The 22,727-nt window shown below is 51.7% G+C and overlaps 2 protein-coding genes across 3 annotated transcripts in view; one reads left to right on the top strand and one right to left on the bottom strand.

Annotated features, from left to right (window-relative positions):
* The window catches only part of TXNDC17 (thioredoxin domain containing 17), an 8,102-nt gene extending 6,735 nt beyond the window's left edge, over nucleotides 1-1,367 (bottom strand). The window contains exons 1-2 of the mRNA XM_044921790.1: nucleotides 1,298-1,367; nucleotides 1,141-1,202 (exon numbers count right to left, since the gene is read on the bottom strand). Of these exons, the coding sequence (XP_044777725.1) occupies nucleotides 1,141-1,202; nucleotides 1,298-1,367 (132 nt within the window). The remainder of the gene's footprint in view (nucleotides 1-1,140; nucleotides 1,203-1,297) is intronic.
* Nucleotides 166-22,727, top strand: part of KIAA0753 (KIAA0753 ortholog) — a 42,849-nt gene continuing 20,287 nt past the window's right edge. For both annotated transcript variants that reach the window (XM_021694791.1, XM_021694792.2), the window contains exons 1-7: nucleotides 166-852; nucleotides 1,440-1,602; nucleotides 6,180-6,786; nucleotides 9,782-9,888; nucleotides 10,918-10,980; nucleotides 11,377-11,592; nucleotides 13,236-13,446. In XM_021694791.1, coding sequence (XP_021550466.1) covers nucleotides 1,510-1,602; nucleotides 6,180-6,786; nucleotides 9,782-9,888; nucleotides 10,918-10,980; nucleotides 11,377-11,592; nucleotides 13,236-13,446 — 1,297 coding nt within the window. In that variant the 5' untranslated portion in view covers nucleotides 166-852; nucleotides 1,440-1,509. The remainder of the gene's footprint in view (nucleotides 853-1,439; nucleotides 1,603-6,179; nucleotides 6,787-9,781; nucleotides 9,889-10,917; nucleotides 10,981-11,376; nucleotides 11,593-13,235; nucleotides 13,447-22,727) is intronic.

Genomic DNA, 22,727 nt, shown 5'->3' on the forward strand with positions numbered 1-22,727 from the left:
AGTAGTATGTTAGGGAGCAAGTGGGGGGGTCCTGGGCTCTGTGGGAGGGGACAGGTTGGGGGGAGGTGTGGCCTGGGTTATGGACCAAGACACAGGTTGTAGGGGTGTCTCAGGATCAGGGAGAGAGGCTTCATAGCGATGTCCTAGGGGATGTTGGGTGACGAACTGGGTTTCCTGGAGCAGTGGGGTGGGGACAGGTTGCAAAGAGAGGGGTGTCCCAGGCATTTGTACAGGGGGACAGTGTGGGGGTGGGTGTCCCTGGACTGTGTGTGTTTGTGTATGTGCGTGCAGGTGTGTGTGTGTGTGGCGTCACTTGAGGGGTCACCTAGTGTTTCCTAGCAGAGAGTGGGAAAGTGCCGGCCCCGGCCTCGACAGACTCGTTCATGCGCGGCCCCACCCTGTGGGCCGCCTGACCCTACGGCTGCAGCCCCCGGACTGTGGGGGCTCTCAGGCAGCAGCGGGGCCGCCTCGCTCACCTGCCCTCGCGTCTCGACAGCCCTGGGAGTAGGGGATCTTGAACAGCTGCCCTGATGTTCCTGCCGATGCGTCTGTCTTGAAGCAAATCCTGTCTGCAAACCTGGGGTTTATGCAAAAGCTGAAATTAGGGATTTTTTCTTAAGACCTGGATTTCCCCATTGATTTACTGTAGGATTCTTTGACAGAACAAATACCCCAGTACATTGAAAACTAGTCAGTTTTTGGAAAATCAGCTTAATTCAACAAGTGTTGAGTTAAAGTGTCTGCCATGCTCCAAGCACAGTGTTGTGGGAAATATCAGAGAAGAGCAAGACAGGTCCTTACCCTCCAGGAGCCTTGTCTAGCCGGGAAGATGAGACTTACCCCGTGACATAGGTAAATAACAACGTGAGGCGAGATCGTGACGAGCTCGTGCTGAGTGCAGGGGTAACAAAGTGTCGGGGGGGGTAGCCCACATCAGCTCCCAGAACACCTTCCTGTCTTAGCCCACTGTGGGCGGGGGGCCTCCAGCGGCAGATCTGCCCTAAGTCTGGGCATTCTGATCCTCCCGCAGGCTTCCTTAGAGTCCTGCAGAGTTCTGACCTGAGCTACCCGGGAGAGTAGAGCAGGCCGCTTTCTAACTAGGGCTTGGGGTTTGTGAACGTGGACTGTCCGTAAAGCTACCCTGCTGGACGGTTGCTCGCCTACTGTAGCGGAGCTCCTGTCTTCCTGGTGACCCTTGAGATCTGAGATTTGGAATGGCTCAACAGCTAGTCATTAGAATAGTGCTCCCCGTATTCTCTCAGAAAGTAGGGTTTCAAAAGGGAAGATGCTTTTGTACCTGTCCCGAAGCCCTCGCTGTTACACGTGAGGCTGCTGTGGACTTCTCTAGAATGTTGTTGCATGAGCATGGTGCTGTGTTTAACTTCTTCTTCCCCTGTGTTTGAATGCTGTTGGTCTGAAGTGGCTTTCTCTCGTTTTAGGCAATGACTGTGGGAGAGCAGTGCCGGCCGGTGGCTGGGCTCTCCGCAGCGTCCCGCGCGCTCTGACGGGATGGGCCCGGGCAGGCCAGCCTCCGCCTGCGCTCATCTAGCACCTTGCGTCCAGCTACACGGGAGGAGTGACCCCAGGACACTTCAGGCCCAGGTAGTTCTCTTCCTTTTCTCTCTTCAGATTTTTATCAGGAAACATTTTGAACAGAAGTTGGAGGAAAAGGACAGTAAACACCCTTTAAACCACCTTCGAGATTCAACGGTGGTTAGCGGTTTGTCCTGTTTTTCTCTCGGATGTTTGCAGAACCACTTCAAAGGTAGCTGCAGATGTCATGACGCTTCCCTTCTAGATGTTTTAGAGTGCTCAGTATTTTAGAACAGTCCTGAAAGTAAACTCTACTTAACCATTATCGCACCTAACAAAATGGATGAAAAGTCATTCCCTAATATTATGTAATAACTAGTTTTCCCTCAGTTTCATCCAGTTGTCCCCAAAACGTGTTTCCCCCCAACACTGAATGTATGAAAATCTTCACGCAACAACATTGGGTTCTACGGCGAACACCCAAATTGCATTACGATTTCGTGGTATTTGTTTCATTGCCTGTCTGACCTTCAGTCCACCCTCCAGAGTCCATCCATCAGCCCACCTTACTCTGATACATAAGGAAGTCAGGTGCAGACACGGGCACCCTGCCTGCCTCAGCGTGCACGTCACACGCTGGAATTCATTCTTGGAGCTCGTTCTTAGAATTTCAATGTTTTCTTCTGATGCAAATTTTACATCTGAAATGAATACATCAAAACGTATGCGTGTTGTCACATTTGCTGAGTTTCGACAAATGTATACCTAGGTGTCGCACATACCTCTATCAGGATGGAGGTCTTTTCTGTTGTTCCAGAGAATTCTCCTCTGCCCCTTCCTGCCCTCCCAAGGCCACCGTCATTGTAATTTTTTCCACTGTAGATGGATTCTGCCTGTTCCAGGACTTCCTGGAAATGGGACTCGTATGCCACGTGATCTCGTGGGTCAGGCCTCTTTGGGCGTGATGCACAGGGGCTCCTCAGCCGGCGCGGCCGCTCTGAAACGCTAAGCAGTGTCCCTGGTAGTTGGTTCTCCAGCTGCTGGTTTGGGTTCCTGCACATGAAGCTGCTGGGAGCTTCCTGGTATACCTCTGTTTGTAAACGTGTTTTCAGGTCTTGGGTAAATACCAGGGAGTGAAGTTGCTGGGACAGGGGATGGTGTATGTTTAGTTTTTTAACAAACCAGCAGACCTTCTTCCTGGGTCTGTGCCATCTTCTGTTCGTACCAACTATCAAGCACCCCCAGTTGCTCCACGTCTTCGCCAGCCTGGAGTGGTTTTTTTAATTGGGTCCCTTCTGCTGGGTGTGAAGTAATATCTCATTGTAGTTTACCAAGAAAATTAAAAAACTTTTTTGACATAGTTTCAAACTGACAGAAAAGTTATAACAGTAGTACATAGAATTCCTGGGTATGCTTCTCCCAGACTCCCCAAGTGTTAATCCTCTTATTACATTTCCCCTCCCTCTCCCCTGTGTCTCTTTCTCTCTGTCCCTCTTTGCACACACGTGCACTCACACGTACACGCACCCATGCACATGCATGCATGCTCATACGTACACACGCATCGATGTGCACACGTGCACTCACATGTATACACACATCTATGCACATGCACGTATGCTCACGCGTCCATGTGCATGTGCGTGCTCACATGTACACACGCACCCATGTGCACAAACGTACACATGCACCCATGCACACACGTGCATGCCCACACATACGCACCCATGTGCACGCACGCACGGACATGTACCCATGTACACGTGCACACTCACACCTACACATGCACCCGTGTGCACACTCACATGTACACATGCGCACTCACACACACGCACCCATGTGCACGGGCACACTCACGTACACACGCACCTGTGTGCACACTCATGTACACATGCGCACTCACACACACTCATGCACGCACATACGCACCCATGTGCACGGGCACACTCAGGTACACATACACCCGCGTGCATGCACACGTACACATGTGCACACAGAACTCTCATGTACGTGCACACCCATGTGCACACACACACCACATACGCACAGGCATTTTCTAAACTGGTGAGGTATAACTTGCAGACATGATGCCTTTTTACCGCTAAGTACTTGGTATGTATTTCCTGAAACAAGCACTTCTCTTACATAATAACATGATCAGAATCTGGAAGTTCACATTAAGATAAAGCTACCGTTTCATGTACAGGCCTTGTTGAGATTTCATGAGATATCCCAATAGTGTCCTTTATGGTGAAGGAATCCCGGGTCACTGAGCGGCGTGAGTTGCCACGTTTGTCTCATTCCTTTGATCTGAACACTTTGTGAGACTGTCTTTTTATTTCATGACATTGGCATTCTTGAAAAATACAGGCCAATCATTTGATGATTTTGTATCAGTTTGGCTTTGTCTGAAATTTCTCAGAATGACACTCCTGTTACATCCTTGTTGGGGGGGAAACTGCAGCATGATGCTGAGCCCTTCTCGTGTGCCCCGTCGGGAGGCGCCCACCGTTGACCTCGTCCTAACCTGGTGGCAGCGAGGGCGTGTCTGCCCAGCCTCCCCTGTGGACTTGCTCTCGCTTTTCTCTGCAGTTGCAAGTGTCCGTCCTCGGGACCATGTTAGCGTCCTTTCGCTCCCCAGACTGATGAACTAGTTTAGCATTCATCGATAATTTTTGTCTGAATCAGTTTTTTATTCTGATGAGAGCAGTTTGGTGCATTGGTTTCTGTTAGTATTCATCTTTAGGACTTTCCTTTGTCTTTATAGATTTTATTCCCCATGTCCCTGCTGCATGTGAAACGTCAGCGTGGTTGCCAACCTTCCTGCCCAAGACGGCGTTTGAGAGTGTCTCCTCTCACCCACCTCTCCTGTCCTTACTGCACACACCTATTCTCTATGCAGTTTTGGTCTCTTTTCACTTCAATTTTAACATTTCTTTAGAGAGCCCTTTGTATTTACAAATATTTTTCTTCCAATTTTTCAGTTCTTTGACTTTGTTTGTGGTGTTTTTAATCCCCACAGGCCTTTTTTTTTTTTAAAGATTTTATTTATTTATTTGAGAGAGAGAGTACAAGCAGGGCGAGCAGCAGGCAGACAGAGAGGGAGAAGCAAGCTCCCCGCTGAGCAGGGAGCCCGATGCCGGACTTGATCCCAGGATCCTGGGATCATGACCCGAGCTGAAGGCAGACGCTTAACGACTGAGCCACCCAGGTGCCCCAGGCCTGTTGTTTTTCAAATTTGTATCTTAGGGGTGCCTGGGTGGCTCAGTCAGTTGAACATCCGACTCTTGATTTCAACTCAGGTCATGATCTCAGGGTTGTGAGATGGAGCCCCGCATGGGTCTCTGAGCTCAGCGGAGAGTCTGCTTCTCCCTTGCCCTCTGCCCCTCCTGCCTGTGCTCGCTCACTCTCTCTAAATAAATCTTTAAAAAAATAAAATAAAATTCGTATGTTAATGTAGCAAAATGTATCACTCTCTTTTTTTATTGCAAATGGATTTTAAGTCCTAGTTAGAAAGCCTTTCTCTAGCCGGGCTCAAGAGGCATTCGCCTGTATGTGTGTTTTCTAGTGCTCGTATCCACCCCCTCAGGTATTTTGGTTATTTTTACTTTTGGAGGTTAAACTTTCTCCAAATAAAACTGTACCTCTCATGGGCTATCTGCACCCTTCGGACAGCAACGCTTTGTTTTTTTCTCTCATAACTTCCGGTGAGGTTTTTAAGTTGTTTCCGAAATACTTTCCTGGAGTTTTACCACAGCGGCCTCATTTTAAACGGACCCTTCGTCACGTGACACACGATCACCCTTTATCATGAGGCCCGGGCGGCCGTCCCTGGGGCAAAGGGCTCGTGGTGGAGGTGTGGACTTGGGCCGTTGACCTGCCATGGGGCCCACAGTTGTAAGCTTGTTCGTTCCCCTTGACTTAGTAATCCCAGAACGGGTACTCCATCCTAAAGAAATTCTTTAAAATGAGAAAAAAGCTAAATGTGTAGAGATATTATTTGAAGCAATATTTCTATTAGTGGAAAAACCGGAACCATCTAAATGCTTAGCAAGGTTATAGCTAGTTTAGGCATGAGAAGGCCATTGGTGGGATTTTGGGGAATGCCACCGTGAAGAACAATGGAAATGTTAGTCTCTGGAAACATGCCTTTGTTCCTTCAGAGGAAAGCAGAACAAAGCTTATATCTGTTATGGTTCAAATGTTATGGTTCAAACCTGAGGCGTGCCTGTGAAGGTGTACGCGGACCTTGGGGAGCGGGATGCTCTCGGGTGAGGGGTCAAGGACATGCAGCTGACAGGTACACGGCCTCGTCCAGCGCAGCTCCTGTGCGTGGGGCGTCCGGGAGCCGTGTCCGCAGAGCTCATGGCGGACTGCGTTGTCTCTGCCGGAACCTGACCTTTTGAGGCCATGTAGAGTGGGTAACGGGGGACATGAGGAGCTCGGGCTGCTCTGTGAAGGGGAGGGTGGCACCGTGGCCTGGTGACGTGGGCGGGAGCCACGGGCGTGTGATGAGGTCAGGGGCGTGCGAGAGTGGCTGCTTCCGTCCGTGCGGAAGAATAGCTCTTAGCGCTAACGATTGTGTGGTGGGAGTTTGGAAACTTGGCCTCAGACGGATGTGCTCTTGCTTTTGTTTTTGTTTAAAGAGCCAGCTGCAGTTTAATAGGAGCGTTCCTGCCCATTCCAGCAACTTGGCAGTCCGCTATTCTTGCCCGCACGCAATCAGAATTGAGAAGCTGAAGGACTCATACAGCGAGTCATACCACCGTCACGATCTGGGTTTGAGGGATGGTCCCGACGGGAGCGGCTCTGCTTCGTTTTCCATCATCTCGGAAGAGAGGCTCAGCTGCGCCGTGCACCTGGCCAGGAGAGACATGAAGCGCAGACAGTTGGAGGAACACGTCAAGCAGCACCGCCTCAGAAGTGAGCCCCAGCTCTCTCAGAGGTGGGGGCCCCACGAGCATAAGATCCCCGAGCACAGGGCGCAAAGGAAGGAACCGAGGAGCCGGGAAACGTGTCATTGCGCCCACCAGCCGTCCACGGTGGGAACGTCCTGCTCAGGTGCCAAGGTGGACCTGTCCACAGCTTGTCCAGCACCGTCCCATCCGGCCGTGCCCCACTCGCCGCCCACGCGCGCCCCGGGGCCGGAGCCCCACCCCAGGACCGGCGGCCACCAGAGCCTGCTGGAAGTGCAGCGGCTTCAGAGGGCATTGAACACCTGTGTCCACAAAATGGAAGCAGCCTCTGAGAAAGGTGAGAGCACCTAGACTCCCCGCGGGGGAGTGGGATAGTCCAACACGTTCGTCCAGGACCCCCGCCCCCATCCCACTCCACCCCCCGTCCCGCAGTGAGCAGAGCCCACGAGGCAGGTGGGCCGTGCGTTTGGCCAGAGTCTGTCTTCCCGGGGAGCTGGCCCTGCCCTGGCCCCTCTGTCAGGCAGAGGCAGCTGACACCGCCCCGTCCCGCGGGCCCTGCGGCTCCCGAACGCAAATTACCCTGTCGTGTTTTGCCGTTTGGCAAAATTTTTGTAATTTGCTCAAAAAAGAGCATCGTATGTGCATGTTTGTCTTTCGATAAAGCTGGTCGTAACGGAGCAGCGTTTAGATGGGCTCGCAGCCGTGACAGGAGCTGGGGGTGTGTGTGAGGGGGGCGTCCGACCACCAGGCACAAGGGAGGGTGTGCGGTCATCCCACCCTGTTTCCCACGGTTGTTCGGTGCCCTCTCTGCCCCACGTTTCCTGCGGAGTAGGGAACGGACTCCTTGTGGCGAGTTGGGGTTGGCCCAGCGGGTCGGAGAGAGGAGATCAGCTTCCCAGCTGCGAGGAGTGGGGGGTTGAGCATCCCTGGGGACCACTGCTAGGATCCCCCGGGGTCTGTAGGGATCCTCTGCAGACAGTTGCACATGCCACGAGGTGCTTAAGCTGCCTTCCCGAGATAAATGTGACTGAGCAGCCGAACAGAAACACGCAAGGGAGGATGTGGCGGCACAGGAGAAACAGGACTTGTTCCTGAGCTTCCGAGCAGCCGGCTGGAGAGGGAAAGGTGATTGTTGCAGAGTTTACAAGGCCTGTGACAGGACACAGCTGTGTCAGGAAGACCTTTCTCCCGTGGTCTTCCTGGCGAGTGTGTTGTGCGGTATCGCGGCGGCGACAGGAGTGTCGGTGTGGGCTGCCGGGGTCGCCCCGTGGCACCCCATGGTGGAAGCCGTGCTGTCGGGCGACAGAGCCCTGCTCCGATGACATGGCCTGAGCCGGGGGCCTTTACAGAGAGCTCCTCAGACTCTGGGGAAGGACTGGTGTGGGTGATTTCTCGTTTATTTTCTTCTACTTTTTTAGGTGTGAAGAGAGCACGTGCACACACGTGACAGGGGAGAAGGGGCGGAGGGAGAGGGAATCTCAAGCAGACTCCCTGCTGAGCGCGGAGCTCGATCCCCTGACCCTGAGGTCATGACCTGAGCCACAATTAGGAATCGGACACTTAATCCACCGGTCCATCCAGGCGCCCCTCGCTTATTTGTTAGTTTAAAATTTCAAGTTGTGGGCGCCTGGGTGGCTCAGTCGGCTGGGCGACTGCCTTCGGCTCGGGTCAGGGTCCCGGGGTCCCGGGATCGGGTCCCGCGTCGGGCTCCCTGCTCGGCGGGGGGTCTGCCTCTGACCCTCTTCCCTCTTGTGCTCTCATTCTCTCTCTCAAATAAATAAATAAAATCTTTAAAAAAATAAAGATTTGGGCGCCTGGGTGGCTCAGTCGGTTAAGCATCTGCCTTCGGCTCGGGTCGTGATCCTGGAGTCCCGGGATCGAGTCCCGCGTCGGGCTCCCTGCTCGGCGGGGGGTCTGCTTCTCCCTCTGACCCTCCCCCTCTCATGCTCTCTGTCTCTCATTCTCTCTCTCGCAAATAAATAAAAAATCTAAAAAAATAAAATAAGTAAAATTTCAAGTTGTCACAAATCATACCTTTTGAATTATAGCAGATGTGTCACCACAATGGCAAATAGCTGTAAAAACCTGTCCGTGCATAGTTTAAATTTCTGCACTGGCTCGTTGTGGCCTGGGCAGTTTGCCACGGCCCCCTCTGCAGACCACCCTTCCGGGGGCCCTGACGTGCCCAGGGTGCTTCCCGGGTGCGGCTCCGTAGACCCCTTGTCTCAGAACCGCCTGCCGGGTGGCGGCTTGGAGCCCCGTCGGAGCCGGTGTCCCTGACATTCACGCACGCACGCGGCGCCCACATTTCTCCATGCTGCGCGGCCCCCACGAGACAGAAGTCTGGCTGGTCGGCCCCGTGAGCAGGTGTCTGTACCCAGAACTCCGATTTCAAAGTTTTGCTTTTCACAGAACAAAATTTTTTCATCATTTGGTTTCTTAACCAGTAAATATTAAATATTTGAGTTTATAAAATACACTTGCACTAATAAAACACGGTTTTTTCTGACTTGTATCCTGGGATTTTGCATAAGAACCACTGGCTTGGGAGCGGATGCTCGCACAGCCCTCAGAGTCCCCCAGAAACCGTTTCTTCGAGCACGTGGTTTGAAAACGTGGAGCACCCGTGGGTACAAGGGTGTGCTCCCTGACAAAGATGTCAAGGCTTTGGACATTCGAACAGTCTGAACGTGTTAAGAAAGGATTTCTCTTTTGAATTTGAGATAAGAAAGTATCAAAGAAATCTTGCCAAACATAAAATAGGCCAGTAAAGGGTTTCTGAAAAAAATAGACAGCGTTACAGGTTTGGGCTCAGTAGAAAGAATCTCAAAGTAGTCAGCGGTGCTTGGCATTGGCGGAAGCTTCCGCCGGGGTCTGGTTCCGGGACTCCGAGTGGCGGGAGCTTGGTCTGAGGTCCTGTGTCTCTTCCGACTGGGTTACACACAGGCCCGCTCCTTCCTCATTTCTTGGCTGGTGGAGAATTTTTTGTGGGAGCCCCGTTGTTTTTTTTTTTTTTTTTTAAAGATTTTATTTATTTATTTGAGACAGAGAGAATGAGAGAGAGAGAGAGCACATGAGAGAGGGGAGGGTCAGAGGGAGAAGCAGGCTCCCCGCCGAGCAGGGAGCCCGATGCGGGACTCGATCCCGGGACTCCAGGATCATGACCTGAGCCGAAGGCAGTCGCTCAACCAACTGAGCCACCCAGGCGCCCCCGTTGTTTTGTTTTTAATAAAACTAGAGATCTTCAGCTTTATTATGTCTTGGAATAATTGAAGTTTTCATGCGTTTCTGTATGTATGTATAATCCACTTTTGGGGAAACACTGTTTTCAGATAGAGCGGAAGAAGCTTTGGACCCAGATGAGGAGCGGCGAGTCCAAGTCCGGAGGCAGGAGCAAGCCGTGCGCTCCGCCCGGATGCTCTATGTCCTGCAGCAGCAGGTATGGGAGTGGGGGAGCGGCCGCCGGCCTTGGGGGCCCTACCGAGAGCTTCCCCTGCCCTGTCTCAGCAGCACGAGTGCAGTGTCCCACGTGACTCCTGTTGCGTTTCTGAGCCTGAATTTCCTGAACGTGTGGACAAGTGGTTCTTTTGTTTTGCCGTCTGCCTTCATGTGTATTTGTGTAATGTGAATAAAGGGCCGAAGTCCTTGAAGAGTGGTTTTTGGCTTTTTGGGGTCCTATGTTCTTGAGAATCTGAGAATGTGAGTCCTGTCCTGGAAAACAGCGCTGGTAGAACATGTATTTCTGTGGACGGACTCGAGTGGACAGTGGATCGGTGACCCCAGCTGGTGCCCTGGTGTTAGAGGGACGGGGCCTCGGCACTTTCCCGCCTGCCTCCCGTCTGTGCTGGGCCAGATGCTGAGTAACGGCAGATCGTGCGGTTGTCTTGTTGAACAGTGAAGGAGGGAGGCCTGCTGAGGGTCTCGGTGAGCAGGCGTTCACGTTGTTTACGTTGCAGATAGATTGCTCTTAGATGTCTTTTAACCGTAGCGCCTTCCTCATGCTCCACCTTCGACTCTCTTCCCGTCACTTACGGCACAGGCTGGCTTTACTGCTTGAACCAAAAGCTGAATGTTTTCCTGTAAAAGGAGAAATGCCTGAGTTAGACTTTGCTCCGTGTTGTTGTGGGGTGGTGCTTCAGTCCTCTCTCCACACTGTGGCCACTGAGATTGTTCTGGAACACGCATCTGACCCTGTCAGGGCTCTCCGGACATGGTGCAGCCCATGATGCGGCGTGGCCTCCCACCTTCTCTCCCTCCTGGGAGGTTCCCGTGACCCTGGGACCAGGGGATGGGGGGGACACTGTGCTCCATTCGCCGTCATGAACTTGAAGCCTGGGACCGTGCTTTGGGTCACGAGTGAAGAGCCTTGTCTTATTTCGAGTGACTTGAATTAAACAGTGATTTTATTTGGACAAGACGGATCAGTGGATGGGTCTGAAGTCTTCACTTTTTCCCCTTTATGAAACAGGTGAAAGAGATCCAGGAAGAGTTGGATAAATTGAGCCCACATAAAATCAGACCCACGAAGAAGGTATGACGCAGGCTGTCATGGTGGATACTGCTTGTTTATAAGTTGCGTTTCCAGTGTCTGGTGGGGATTGTGCGTGTGGGTTCTCTGCACTAGCAGGTGCACGGTGCTCGTAGAGATGGGTCTGGGGGGGCACGAGCACCGTAAATATCCTGCACTTGGGGTGGCCCTCCAAGGAACAGACTCTGTTGCTGCTGGTGCAAGAAACTGACAATAGGAAGGAGAAAGCTATTTGTCGGAGAAAACCTTTGAACTTCGTAATTCCCTGCTGTGAGAAAGTGTCCGAGTACAGCGTTGTCTAGAAGGGAGACAGGCCGCAAATCCTCGTGAGGGTGGGACTGATGTGGAGAAGTTCTGAATTCTGAAATAACTGCCCCTCCCTACCCCCTTCACCGCCAGTCCTGGGTGATGTCGCGGCTGGCGGCTGCCCACCGAGGAGCCATCCGGGCCTTACAGGCATTGGTGACGCAGCTCACGGACCGCGGGGAGCCCCCGGTTCCTGCACGCTGTAGGGGGCTGGGCAGCCTTATCCGCCGGCTGTCACTCTGCTCTGCCAAGCTGGACGCCGACCCTTCCGTCCCCGATGTGGTCATGGACATCCTGCGACAGACTGAGGTATGAATCGGACAGCAGGTTTTGTTAAAAGTGCTTTGTTTCTAAGCGGGGCGGTGATGCTTACTGTGGCCTGGTTCCGTTGGGGTTTAAGGAGAAGACAAGACAAAGCTGCCACGTGCTGAATTCGAGCTTTGCAGGGGACGGAGGACGCACTTCGTTTTTATCTTACCAGCCTTACCGTCTGGCCTGTAACGTTGCACCTCACTTGTTGGAGAATGGGTGGTTTGGGTATGGAATGTGCGTCGGCTCTTAACCAGGTCCGTCGATTCACCAGAACGTCCCCTCCCTGACCGTGCACTGAGAGAGAACCTATTAGCACAGAAAAGGAGAGCAGTAAAGCACTCTTCGGTTGGTGCTTGGATGAGAGTGCGTGTGCTGCCTCGGTGGACTTCTGGGAGGAAGAGGTGCTTGAAGCCGTGCCAACGGCTGGGGACGTCCGGCCGTCCCCCGGCAGGTACTAGTCGGGACGGAGCCGGCAAGAACAGGAGGCCCTCATCTGTGCCGTCCCGCCTGCTGCGGTGCTGGGAGCCGCACAGGCTTTGTTACCGGCACGCTGCAGTTGAAGAAGGTCCCAGAGGTGCCACCGACGTCCCTCGCATGCTGTCCCCGTGACATCCTTGCCGGAGTTAGCTCCGACCCCCCCACATCCGTCCACAGGCGAAAAGCGACCTTCACGTTGGTGGGACATGGGGGACGGGTGCACCGGAGGGAGACTTCTGGGCTAAGTTAACGAGCCTGGGTGGCCCCCGCGGCCCCTCCTCCCTGAGTGTCGCCGGCACGGCGTGTGTGGTTTGCAGGTGGCGCCGGTGCCTGGAGGACTCAGCCCAGGAGCGCTGTCGGGTGCAGACCCTCTGACAGCGTGGCGGGTCGCATGGTGCTTTCTACGCTGGCCCCTCACAGACATGGTGGGCGCGTCTTCATCTCCTGGGAAGACTTCCGGGGCTTGTCTCGTCCCCTCCCAGAGTTTAAACAGGAGCCCCTGAACGTGATGCTTCTTACACACTTCTGTCAGTAGTGCGGGGAGCTCAGTCCCGTTGACGGGCCGCTCCTCCACGGCTTGCTGTCCTCCTGCCTTACTGTCCCTGGATTAAGTCTCCCCGGCCATGCTCAGTTGTCTTCAGTTTGCACAGTCCCGCTGGAGGCCGGCGCTCACTGCCCACTGATGAGCGACAGGTGCCTCTTGCAGGAACGGGGGCACGTGGGGTGGGTGGGTGGCCACGGCCCTGGGCATGCGGCGTGGTTTATGAAAAGGTATGTTACACGTAGTTCCTTTGCCCACTGAAAATACCGTTTGAATGTATGAGATTTTTATTGAGAATTAAGACATCTATAAAGCAGGTAGGATTAGGCTCTGAAGACCGTGGTTAGTTTCTAGAATATGGTGGATTTGGATGCCTTTAAAAGTAGTCCTGTTCTTTTTCTTTGTGCTGTTGGTTTCAGTGAGCTAAATGTGTAAAAGGACACGCAGAATTCTCTTATTAATTAAGTAGATGTTCTCAGTTTTCCAGCTAAACGACATGCCATTGACCACTAGACGTGGACGTGTAATGACACGTTTGTCTGGGGGCCTGATTTTCGGGTTTGTGGTCAGCAGCAGACTTTGGTGAGATAATCGAAGACAGTAATGGGCTGTTTCATGGCAGGCTTTGGAATCCCTCCTGGAGAAGAAACTGTCACCAAAACAAGTGAAGAAAAGTGTCACGGAAACTCGGAGCAGGTTTCCTGTTGGTGGCCGCAGGGCCTTGGAGAGATGGCAGAGTCCTTCGCCCAAGCATGAGAAGAGATCCCTCGTAGCAAAGGAGACATTTCCAGAGGAAGCAAGATGGCCTTCGGGGGCAAAAACGCTCCTTGCTGGTATGTGTCCTGAGGCGTTCACCGTGTGGCGTTTGGTTCTGGCCCACACAGACGCTGCATGGAGGGGAGGTCAGATTTAAAACCTGGTCCACAGCAGGTGCACTTGAACCCAGGAAGCAAGTAGCAACCAGAGTGCGCCCTTGGGTGAGAGGCTGGAGGGTCCCCCACAGAGGAGGGTCCCCATAGTGGAAGGAGCCCCCCTAGAGGGAGGGTTCCCCCCATAGAGGGGGGTCCCCCGTGGACGGAGGGTCCCATAGAGGGAGGGTCCCCCCCCGTAGGGGAGGCTGGGGAATGTCAGGTTCTCTCTTCCCACATCATCACGCTTAGGTTACCCAGAGGAGATTCCTGAAGAGCTAGAAGTGAGAACCCCGCTTTTTAAACGTTTGTTTATTTAGATTTTACTCATAGGTACACGCATATGCACAGATAGCCATGCGATGTGTGTGTATGTTTTTAGCGTAGGTAATAAATAACTCGTCCCCAGAACCAGAATTGCTGGCTTGTGCACGTTTAGACAGTCGGCCAGCTTGCCCTTGAACAGGCCCACGGTGATGTTGCGGCGAACAGTGAGCATCAGAGTGTATTTCCCACATCCTTGCCAAGTACTTGATGTCGTGAAATTGTAAGAGTTTTCCAGTGTCTTGTCCTGTCCTGACTCCGGGGTGGAAGGTCCTGGTGCTCCCGGGCGTGTGCCCCCTCCTCTGTGCGTGCCCTCTGCCCTCCGGGGGCCGGCATCATGCTCTCACATGTGTAGAGGGTCTTCCTGCACTCTGGGCCTCCTTTCTGGGTTTGCACGGATTGCATATTTCTCTCAGTCACATGCTTTTGACTTGGTTTAGGATCCCTTTCCTGGAACAGATCTCTGCACTTTGTGGGCAGAATCACTGTTCTTACGTGTTTTACTATTTCAGGAGGCTCTTCCTCTTTGTTCTTCTTCAAATTTTGCTGATGGAGATTGCGTATCTTCAGAGGAATTTGGAAGGTGCTAGTCAGGTTCCCGGACAGAGGCCGTGGGGGGTGTGATGGGCCCCTCGAGTTCACGGGCTGGCCTGGGGGGAGGGGAATGACACCATGGTGCCCTTCCTCCCTCCCTGCAGGTGAAGGGTACGGTTTTTGGCATACGAGAATTCCTGACGTAGAGATACTAGGAACTCCTGGATTCCTTGTTACGTTCATGTCCAGTTTTCTCATTTTATGGTTTTTATGCTACTGTGAACGGGATCGTCTTTTGATTGTGTGTCGAAGCGGGTTCTCGCTCCTTCCAGCAGAGCCGTGGGACCGTGGACCACACCGCTGTGAGTGGACCAGACCTCCGGGTGGCAACGACGCTGCGTTTCGTTGGTTCTGAGGGGTGTGGTGGAACATTTCTGAGATTGGGATGCGTTCTTACGTTGATGATATCTTACAATTAATTGGCAGTGTTTTAAAATTTCCCATAGGTGCATAAAATAAGGATGTCTTAATGTTTTGGATTTGATGAACAATGAGATTTTATTAGTTAATTCTTTTGTTTTTCCACATAGATGAGATCACCTACAAATAAGTAAAGCTCTGCCTCTCTCTTTACAATTTTCATACCTTTTCTTTTTTCTCTTTCTTCTTTACTGGACAGAATTCAGTTCAGAATAATATTGGGTGATAGCTGTAGTCGGGGCATCATTTCCCCCCCGGATTTCGTGGGATCTGTTGATGTGCGAGCCTTGCGGTTGTGCTTTCGCGTGTCCGAGGGCCAAATCAGAGGAAATATTCTTCTGTTTCTTTTTCCAGTTTTGTGAAGAGATTTTCTTTTCTTCTACTTTTTCCTTTTTTTACGTTAAACTGATAGAAATATACGTTGATAGTGTTTTAAAATAGCTTCAAGATTTTAACGTTGCATTTTTTAATGTGCCATCAGTGTCGGTGTGGACGAACCCAGTAAACTAATTTTCCTGTTTCAATTGAAGTAGAATATACAGATAGAAAAGTACACAAAATAGGAGTTTACAGCTCAGTTCATCAGAAAATAAACATCTGTAGGGCCACTACCTAAGTCAGGAAATGGGACATTATGAAAGCACTAAGCAGTCCCCTCTTCCAATCTCCGTGCCTCGCCTCCTCCCCCAGATTAACTGGTACTCTGATTTTCTCTGCCGTACTTTGGTTTTTGCCGGATCTGGAACTTTACGAGCTTTATAGGACTAGAATGACACAACGGGTATTTTCTTGGGGCCAGCCTCTTCGTTCACGTTTTGTGAGAGTCATGTTTGTGCGGCTCGTGGCCGCATCCCGCTGTGTGAGTGGACCGTGGTTCTGTTGTCTTCATCATCGGGGTTTTCCCAGGTCTGGACGATTACAAAGAAAGCTGCTCTTCTCATGTGTCTCTTGGTGCATGTGCACGTGTGTTTGTGTTGGATGCGTTCCTGGGGGTATCATGGGCGGCTCATAGCGGGTGCGTCTGTTCAGCTGTAATAGGTCAAGAGTTTTTTCAAAGTAGCGTTTCCGGTTTCATGCCGACCAGCAGCGCGTGATGGCCGCTGCCACACATCCCTGCCCGCACTTGTTCGTCTTCATAAGCGTAGTCTCCCGCTAGGAGCGTAGACTATCATTCTGGTTTTTTTTTTTTTTTAAAGATTTGTTCATTTATTTTAGAGAGGGAGAGAGCGGGCGGGGCGGGGGGCATGGTAGCAGCAGGGCAGGAGGGAATCCCAAGCCGACTCCGCACTGAGCGCCGAGCCCGACGCAGGGTTTGATCCCGGGACCCTGAGATCAGACCTGAGCTGAAGTCAAGAGTCAGACACTTAACTGACGGCACCACCCAGGAGCCCCGGCTGTCATTCTGGTTTGACTGATTCATTGATTTATAGATTTTATTTATTCATTCGGGAGCGCACAAGCAGAGGGAGAGGGAGAAGCAGGCTCCCCGCGGAGCAGGGAGCCTGACGCGGGACTCGATCCCAGGACCCCGGGATCATGACCTGAACCGAAGGCAGACGCTTCACCAACTGAGCCACCCAGGCGCCCCTCATTCTGGCTTTAATTTACATTTTCTGTTTGAGTGATGGTGTGAGTACGTTTTCATGTGTTTATACCCCATTTATATGCCTCCTTCTGGGAAGTGCCAGTTCAAGTCTCTTGCCCTCTCTCCCTCCCCCTTTCACATTTTCCTTCTCTTCCTTCCTTGTTTTCTTTGTCTCCTTTTTTTTTTCAAAAATGGATTTATAGTTCTTTGTAGGAGTATTCTGCACATGGACCCTAACTCAGTTAGATGGGGCCTCCGTTCGTTTCACGTGTCCTCAGATCCTCCCAGTAGGGTGTAGACCGTGCGTGCGTGTTCGCTCTAGTGCAGCTTTCACTCGATTTATTCCGCCGTGCTCTTGTGTGTGACGTTCTTTAAAACCTTTAACTCCCAGGGCGCCTGGGTGGCTCAGTCATTGGGCGTCTGCCTTCGGCTCAGGTCATGATCCCGGGGTCCTGGGATCGAGCCCCGCATCGGGCTCCCTGCTCGGCGGGAAGCCTGCTTCTCCCTCTCCCACTGCCCCCACTTTGTTCGCTCTCTCGCTGTGTCTCTCTCTGTCAAATAAATAAATAAAATCTTAAAAAAAAAAAACCAAAACCTTTAACTCCTGACGTGCGTGCTGATACATAGACGTCTGATTTTATGCATTTTCTTGTATCGAGCAACCTTGCTGTGCTTCCGTTTTCTAATACTTTGTCAGTAGATTGTGTTTTGCTGTGTACAGAATTGTATCATCCGTGGTTTATTTCCAGCCTTTGTTCCTTTATTGCTTTTTTCCCCGTAGTCTTCTGGTTTCAAATTGTATCATCCGTGGTTTATTTCCAGCCTTTGTTCCTTTATTGCTTTTTTCCCCGTAGTCTTCTGGTTTCGTTTACGCAATCTGCAGATGGCTGATGTAAAGGTCTGTTCAGGTGTCTTGTGATGCTTGAGACTCGATCTCTCATTGGGTTTCTGCTCCGTCTGCTTGAACCCATGCTGAGACGCTGGGCCCTCCGGGCTGTGGGTCTCCTGGGGGATTTTCCATGCCGCTCTTGCTGCACACCTCTCTCCGAACCTCGGTGCCGCTCACCTGATGGCCGTCTGTGCTGAGCTGGTGTGGTGCGTGCCTAGACCTAGCGCCCCTCTCCCGGGGCTCCGTCCTCCGCTGCCGTTCTAGGAATTTCTCTTGTAAGTAGGCGGCTGTCGGTGAGCTTTGTGTTTCATCCGGTCAGGTCTGCCGAGATGAAGGACGCACTTGGACTTCAACCTTAGTTTGCGTGTTTCATTTGCCAAGGTTTTCTCTGCCTGTGCTGTAATTTACTATATCCGTCAACTCAGCCTGTTTCGCTGTTTCCCCTACTGGGTTGGAGGTTATGTACCGATGTTCATTTGGTCTGCGTCTCAGTCCGCCACTCATTCTGCGGCACCATCTCTGACGTGGATGTCACAAAACCGAATTTGCCGGACTGCAGTTAGATATGTACTCAGCACCGTGTGGCTCTCTCCCGTTCACCGGGGGGCAGTAGAACTCAGCCCCAAGTTGGCCCGCCTTTCCCTTACAGCCCCGCAACTGGCCGGCGGCCCCATGCGGGCCCAGAGCTAGGCACCCGCGTGACAGGCGCCTCCTGGAGGAGGACGTGTGTCTGCGGGAGGACAGGCTTCTCGGCAGCAAGCACAGGACGCTGCGTCTGGGGGCCGGGGGGAGACGCGCACAACTTGCCAGGCCTGCACACAGACGTCTTTCCTAACCAGCCTAGAAGAGTACAGGAGCCCATAACTGATGAGTGCAAGGTGAGCCCCTGCGTCAGAGAGAGCGGCTGGAAAGCTGCTTGTCTAAAGCTCACCAGAGAACCCATCTGGGAGAGCAGGAAGGCGCATGCCCGCAGGAAACGGGCCAGAAAGACCGCACTGGTGACCCTGGGCTGAGGACTTCATCTCTCAACCTTCATTTTTCCGTCTGTGAAGTGAGGATGCTAGTTCCTTATCCTACGTGACGAACTTGGGTGTAAGTAGCAAACTGGGTAATCACTGAGTGCCATAAAAATGGCAGGTGTTTTTATTTTTATTTATTTATTTATTTTTTAAAAGATTTTATTTGACAGAGAGAGAGAGACAGTGAGAGAGGGAGCACAAGCAGGGGGAGTGGGAGAGGGAGAAGCAGGCTTCCCGAGGGGCAGGGAGCCCGATGCGGGGCTCGATCCCAGGACCCTGGGATCATGACCCGAGCAGAAGGCAGACGCTTAACCATCTGAGCCACCCAGGCGCCCCAAAAAAGGCAGGTGTTTTTAGTTCACGACAATCTCAAGCTACTAAGGAAAGATCGGATTGTGGTAGGCAGGTTCTAGCTGAGAAAGCAGATCTTTGGTGGCCGTTAAGAATGAGTTTTGTCCATTTCTAAAATCATGAGGTGATTGGGCCATGGCGCAGTAAGCGGGCGTGCGCAGCCGGGAAAGCGTGTTTCTGCGGAGCCGTCCCTGACGGCAGAGCAGAAGGCACGGGCGCGGCCCTGGACCCGGAGTCTGAGCGCGCGGCCCTGCCGCTTGGCGGTTTGCTTCCTCATCTGCAGAGCCGTGGTGGCTGAGTCCCGCCTGCTCTGTGTGCCGCGGGGAGGCCCGGATGTGAGCGCCCCGGCCGGAGCCGAGAGAGCGGGGAGCAGGTGCGAGACGGGATAGCGGATAGCGCTGCTCACCCTTGTCTTCGCTGCTCCAGACCGAGGGTGGTTGTCGCCACCGGGCGCCCCTGAAGTCCCTTTTCTGTTTCTCTCCCCATCCTGTTCCCCTCCCCCCGTCACCCACGGTCACTCCTGTTTTTATGCTTGTGCTGCTCTGCGTCCATCCATAGACGGTGTGTTGTTTGCTACGTTGTCTGGTGCGTGTAAATGACCTCTTACGGGACGCATCCTCCTTCTGCCGTCGGGCCGTCCCCCCCCCCCCCGGGGGTTTACATTGATGCCCGAGTTGTGATTTATGAGTCTCACTTCCGTCTGGTTTCCCTGTGTGACTAGACCACGGTTTGTTGTCCGTGCTGCCCGTGTTTCGCTGTCCTAAACACTGATGGTGGGAGTCCCTCGGGCCGAGCGTGGACCCCGGGTCCCTGGGCGAGGCTGCAGCCCGGGCGAGTCTCATCAGAGCCACCGCGTTGTCCCGCGTTGGCGGCCGGTTCACTCCTGCACCTGCGGCTCCTGGGTGCTCTCTGGGCGCCCTCGTCTGTCCACGCCCCTGTCATCCCCAGGGTCGCCTGGGGGTCATCACCTTGAACCCCTCCCCCAGTCTTATGGACCAGAAACCATACTTTGTTGTTTCAGTTTGGATTTTTCTGATTATTGGTGACCATCTCTTCATGTTTTTATGGACAGTTCAGATTTTACTCTCTAAATTGCCTATTTCTATCCTTTGCCTGTTTTTCTCTTGGATTATATATTTTTCTTATAGATTTGTAGATGGTTTTAATATATTCTAGATATTAGTCCTGTGTTCATTACATGCGTTACCGATCTGTACTTTAGACTCTGGCCTGTCTGTGGAGTTTATCGGGTCTTCCTGTGGAAAGGAAGTTGCCATGCGCTGTAATTAATTTAAGTGTATCAGCATTATTCTTAAGAGAGGCTTCTCCGCCCTGACTTCATCCTTTCTCCTGTACTTTCTTCTAAAACCTTTCAAGTTTTCCTGTCACATTTCTGTGTTCATTTCATTTAAATTTAAGGGATGCTGAGTGTGAGGCGAGGCCCGTGTTTTGTTGTGTCCCCATGGACCCCGGCTGCTGGGAGCTGTGCTGGGCACTGCATCAGGACGGGGGGTGTGGGGGACCTCTGGGGATCCGCCCCCTCCCGCCCCCACCTGGTGGTGCTTCTCCGGAGCTGTCTGGGCTGGTTTGGGATTGTACTCACAAGTTTAGGATCAGCCTGTTTCAATCCACAAAAAGATCTGCTTGGATTTTAATTGAATTTGCATTTGAAATGCTGGACTACTTAGGGGAGAATTGACATCTTCACCGTGTCCTCTCCATTCTTGAAAACAACTTACTCAGATCTTCTTTCATGTCCTTTAAAATACCTTTGAATATTTTCTGTGATTCTTATGCATCTTTTGTTAGATTTCTTCCTAAGTGCCTTATAGTTTTTGTTGTTGATGCAGACAGGATATTTTTCTCTTATGTTTTCTGTAGTTATTTTGATACATGGGAATGATACTGATTTTCATATTTTTTCTTTTATCCAGAAACCCTCTTCCTCGTTTAATTATGTGTAGATTCTCTTGGATTTTCTATGTAGAAAACATCATCTCATTTTCAACTAAAGACCGTTTTATTTTCCCGCTGCCAGTTGAACGTTGTGGATGGATGGAGGTTTTGAGAAATGACAGTTAAATATTTGCATCTTAGAAAAAACACGTTTGGTAGCCCCGTGGGGTGACTGGAGACAAAGAAGGGGTTGGTCAGGAGATGCTGTTATTATAGTCATGGGGTACTGCACGTCTGCCCCGGGTGGTTGGGGCAGGCAGTCAGGGCTGGGGTCCGAGGGACTGGGAAGGAGCACCGTGGGAGGTGAGCCTGGGCTTCAGCCACGGCCTGTGGGTCCGTGTGGGAGTCACAGGGCGAGGAGTGACTTCGGCAGCAAAATGCCTCTGTGTTTATGATTTGGGAAAGATGTTATTGAGGCCTCGAAGCCGACGGCCAAGAAGGAATTCTTGAGACATCTTCGGTGCAAAAAGGTGATTTTATTAAAGCACAGGGTCAGGACCTGTGGGCAGAAAGAGAGGCACCGGGGTCATGAGGAGCGGCCCATTATATACTTTAAATTTGGGAGGGGGTTAGGGATAGCGTAAGTCTCTAAGGAATTTGGAAGTGAGGTTTCCAGGACCCTGAGGGGGCTAGCTATTGTTGGGAAAAGGTCATTTTATTACCGTCTAATAAAACCTGAGTCGTGAGACCCTTCAGATGTATATAGGTGAGTCGTATGCTTGGGGGATGATTGCCAAAACATAAGAGAAAAATATCCTGTCTGCATCAACAACAAAAACTATAAGGCACTTAGGAAGAAATCTAACAAAAGATGCATAAGAATCACAGAAAATATTCAAAGGTATTTTAAAGGACATGAAAAAAGATCTGAGTAAGTTGTTTTCAAGAATGGAGAGAACACGGTGAAGATGTCAATTCTCCCCTAAGTAGTCCAGCATTTCAAATGCAAATTCAATTAAAATCCAAGCAGATCTTTTTGTGGATTGAAACAGGCTGATCCTAAACTTGTGAGTACAATCCCAAACCAGCCCAGACAGCTCCGGAGAAGCACCACCAGGTGGGGGCGGGAGGGGGCGGATCCCCAGAGGTCCCCCACGCATAATGAGTTTAGAGGGTTTAGAGATAAAGGAAGTTTCCAAAGGAATTTCTATACATTAAAGTAGACTTACAGGATTGGGGGGTGGGGGTCGGACTAGAATTGCCTTTTGCCCTTAGCAAAGTATTAATGATGCAGTTTTGGAATATAGGTGAGGTTCAGTGGGGTGGAGTCGGGAGCCGATGACCAAGAAAGAATTCTTGAGGTGTCTTTGGTGCATAATGGTGGTTTATTACAGCGTGGGGACAGGACCCGTGGGCAGAAAGAGCTACTGCCCTGTGGTCTTGAGGAGTGGCCTGTTACATACTCAGGTGAGGACAAAGGGGGTGTCCAGAAGGACTGTCATATGCTAAAGAAGACTCTCAGGATACTGGAGACCTGGTTATTGTCAAGCCAAGGCTATTTCCCCCTCTCATGAGGCACTACATGAAGACAATTGGGAGTTTCCTGGAGGAATGTTACATTCCTCCTATCACACGTCCTTGTCAATGGGCTTCAGGTTCAAAAGAAATTCAATTTTACTTACATTTCCTTCTGCCTAAACCTCCCTCAATTTCATGTAGGGGAGGATGATGTTAGGGCTTCAGGAAACTGAGTTATGGGTCTTTTGGAAGTTAGGCTATTGATGAGAAAGCTTCTTTCTTGTAAATCACTAGGACACTTGTAAACCGAGGGAGACTCCTGTCCTGCAGGACTGTAATCTCTATCAGTTAACCGTTTGTTTTTCCTTTAGGGCAGCCAGGAGTGCCTGAGGAATGTCACATATATCCCTAAGGTGGTGGTGGGGGGGGTACGGTACCAGCTTCTGCTTTGTCCTCAGCTTGCCTTCTGTTCCCTTATCATTAACATCGGGGCAGCTGAGTTCCTAGAGGAAGGTCACTCTGCCTGTTTCAAGGACTTGTCAGTGGGCTCTAGGTGGTAAGGAAATTTAATAATTTTTCTTCTGCCTTTGTTTCCCACACCATTTACAGG

The sequence above is a fragment of the Neomonachus schauinslandi genome, chromosome 15, assembly GCF_002201575.2.
Source record: "Neomonachus schauinslandi chromosome 15, ASM220157v2, whole genome shotgun sequence".
Lineage (NCBI taxonomy): Eukaryota > Metazoa > Chordata > Mammalia > Carnivora > Phocidae > Neomonachus > Neomonachus schauinslandi.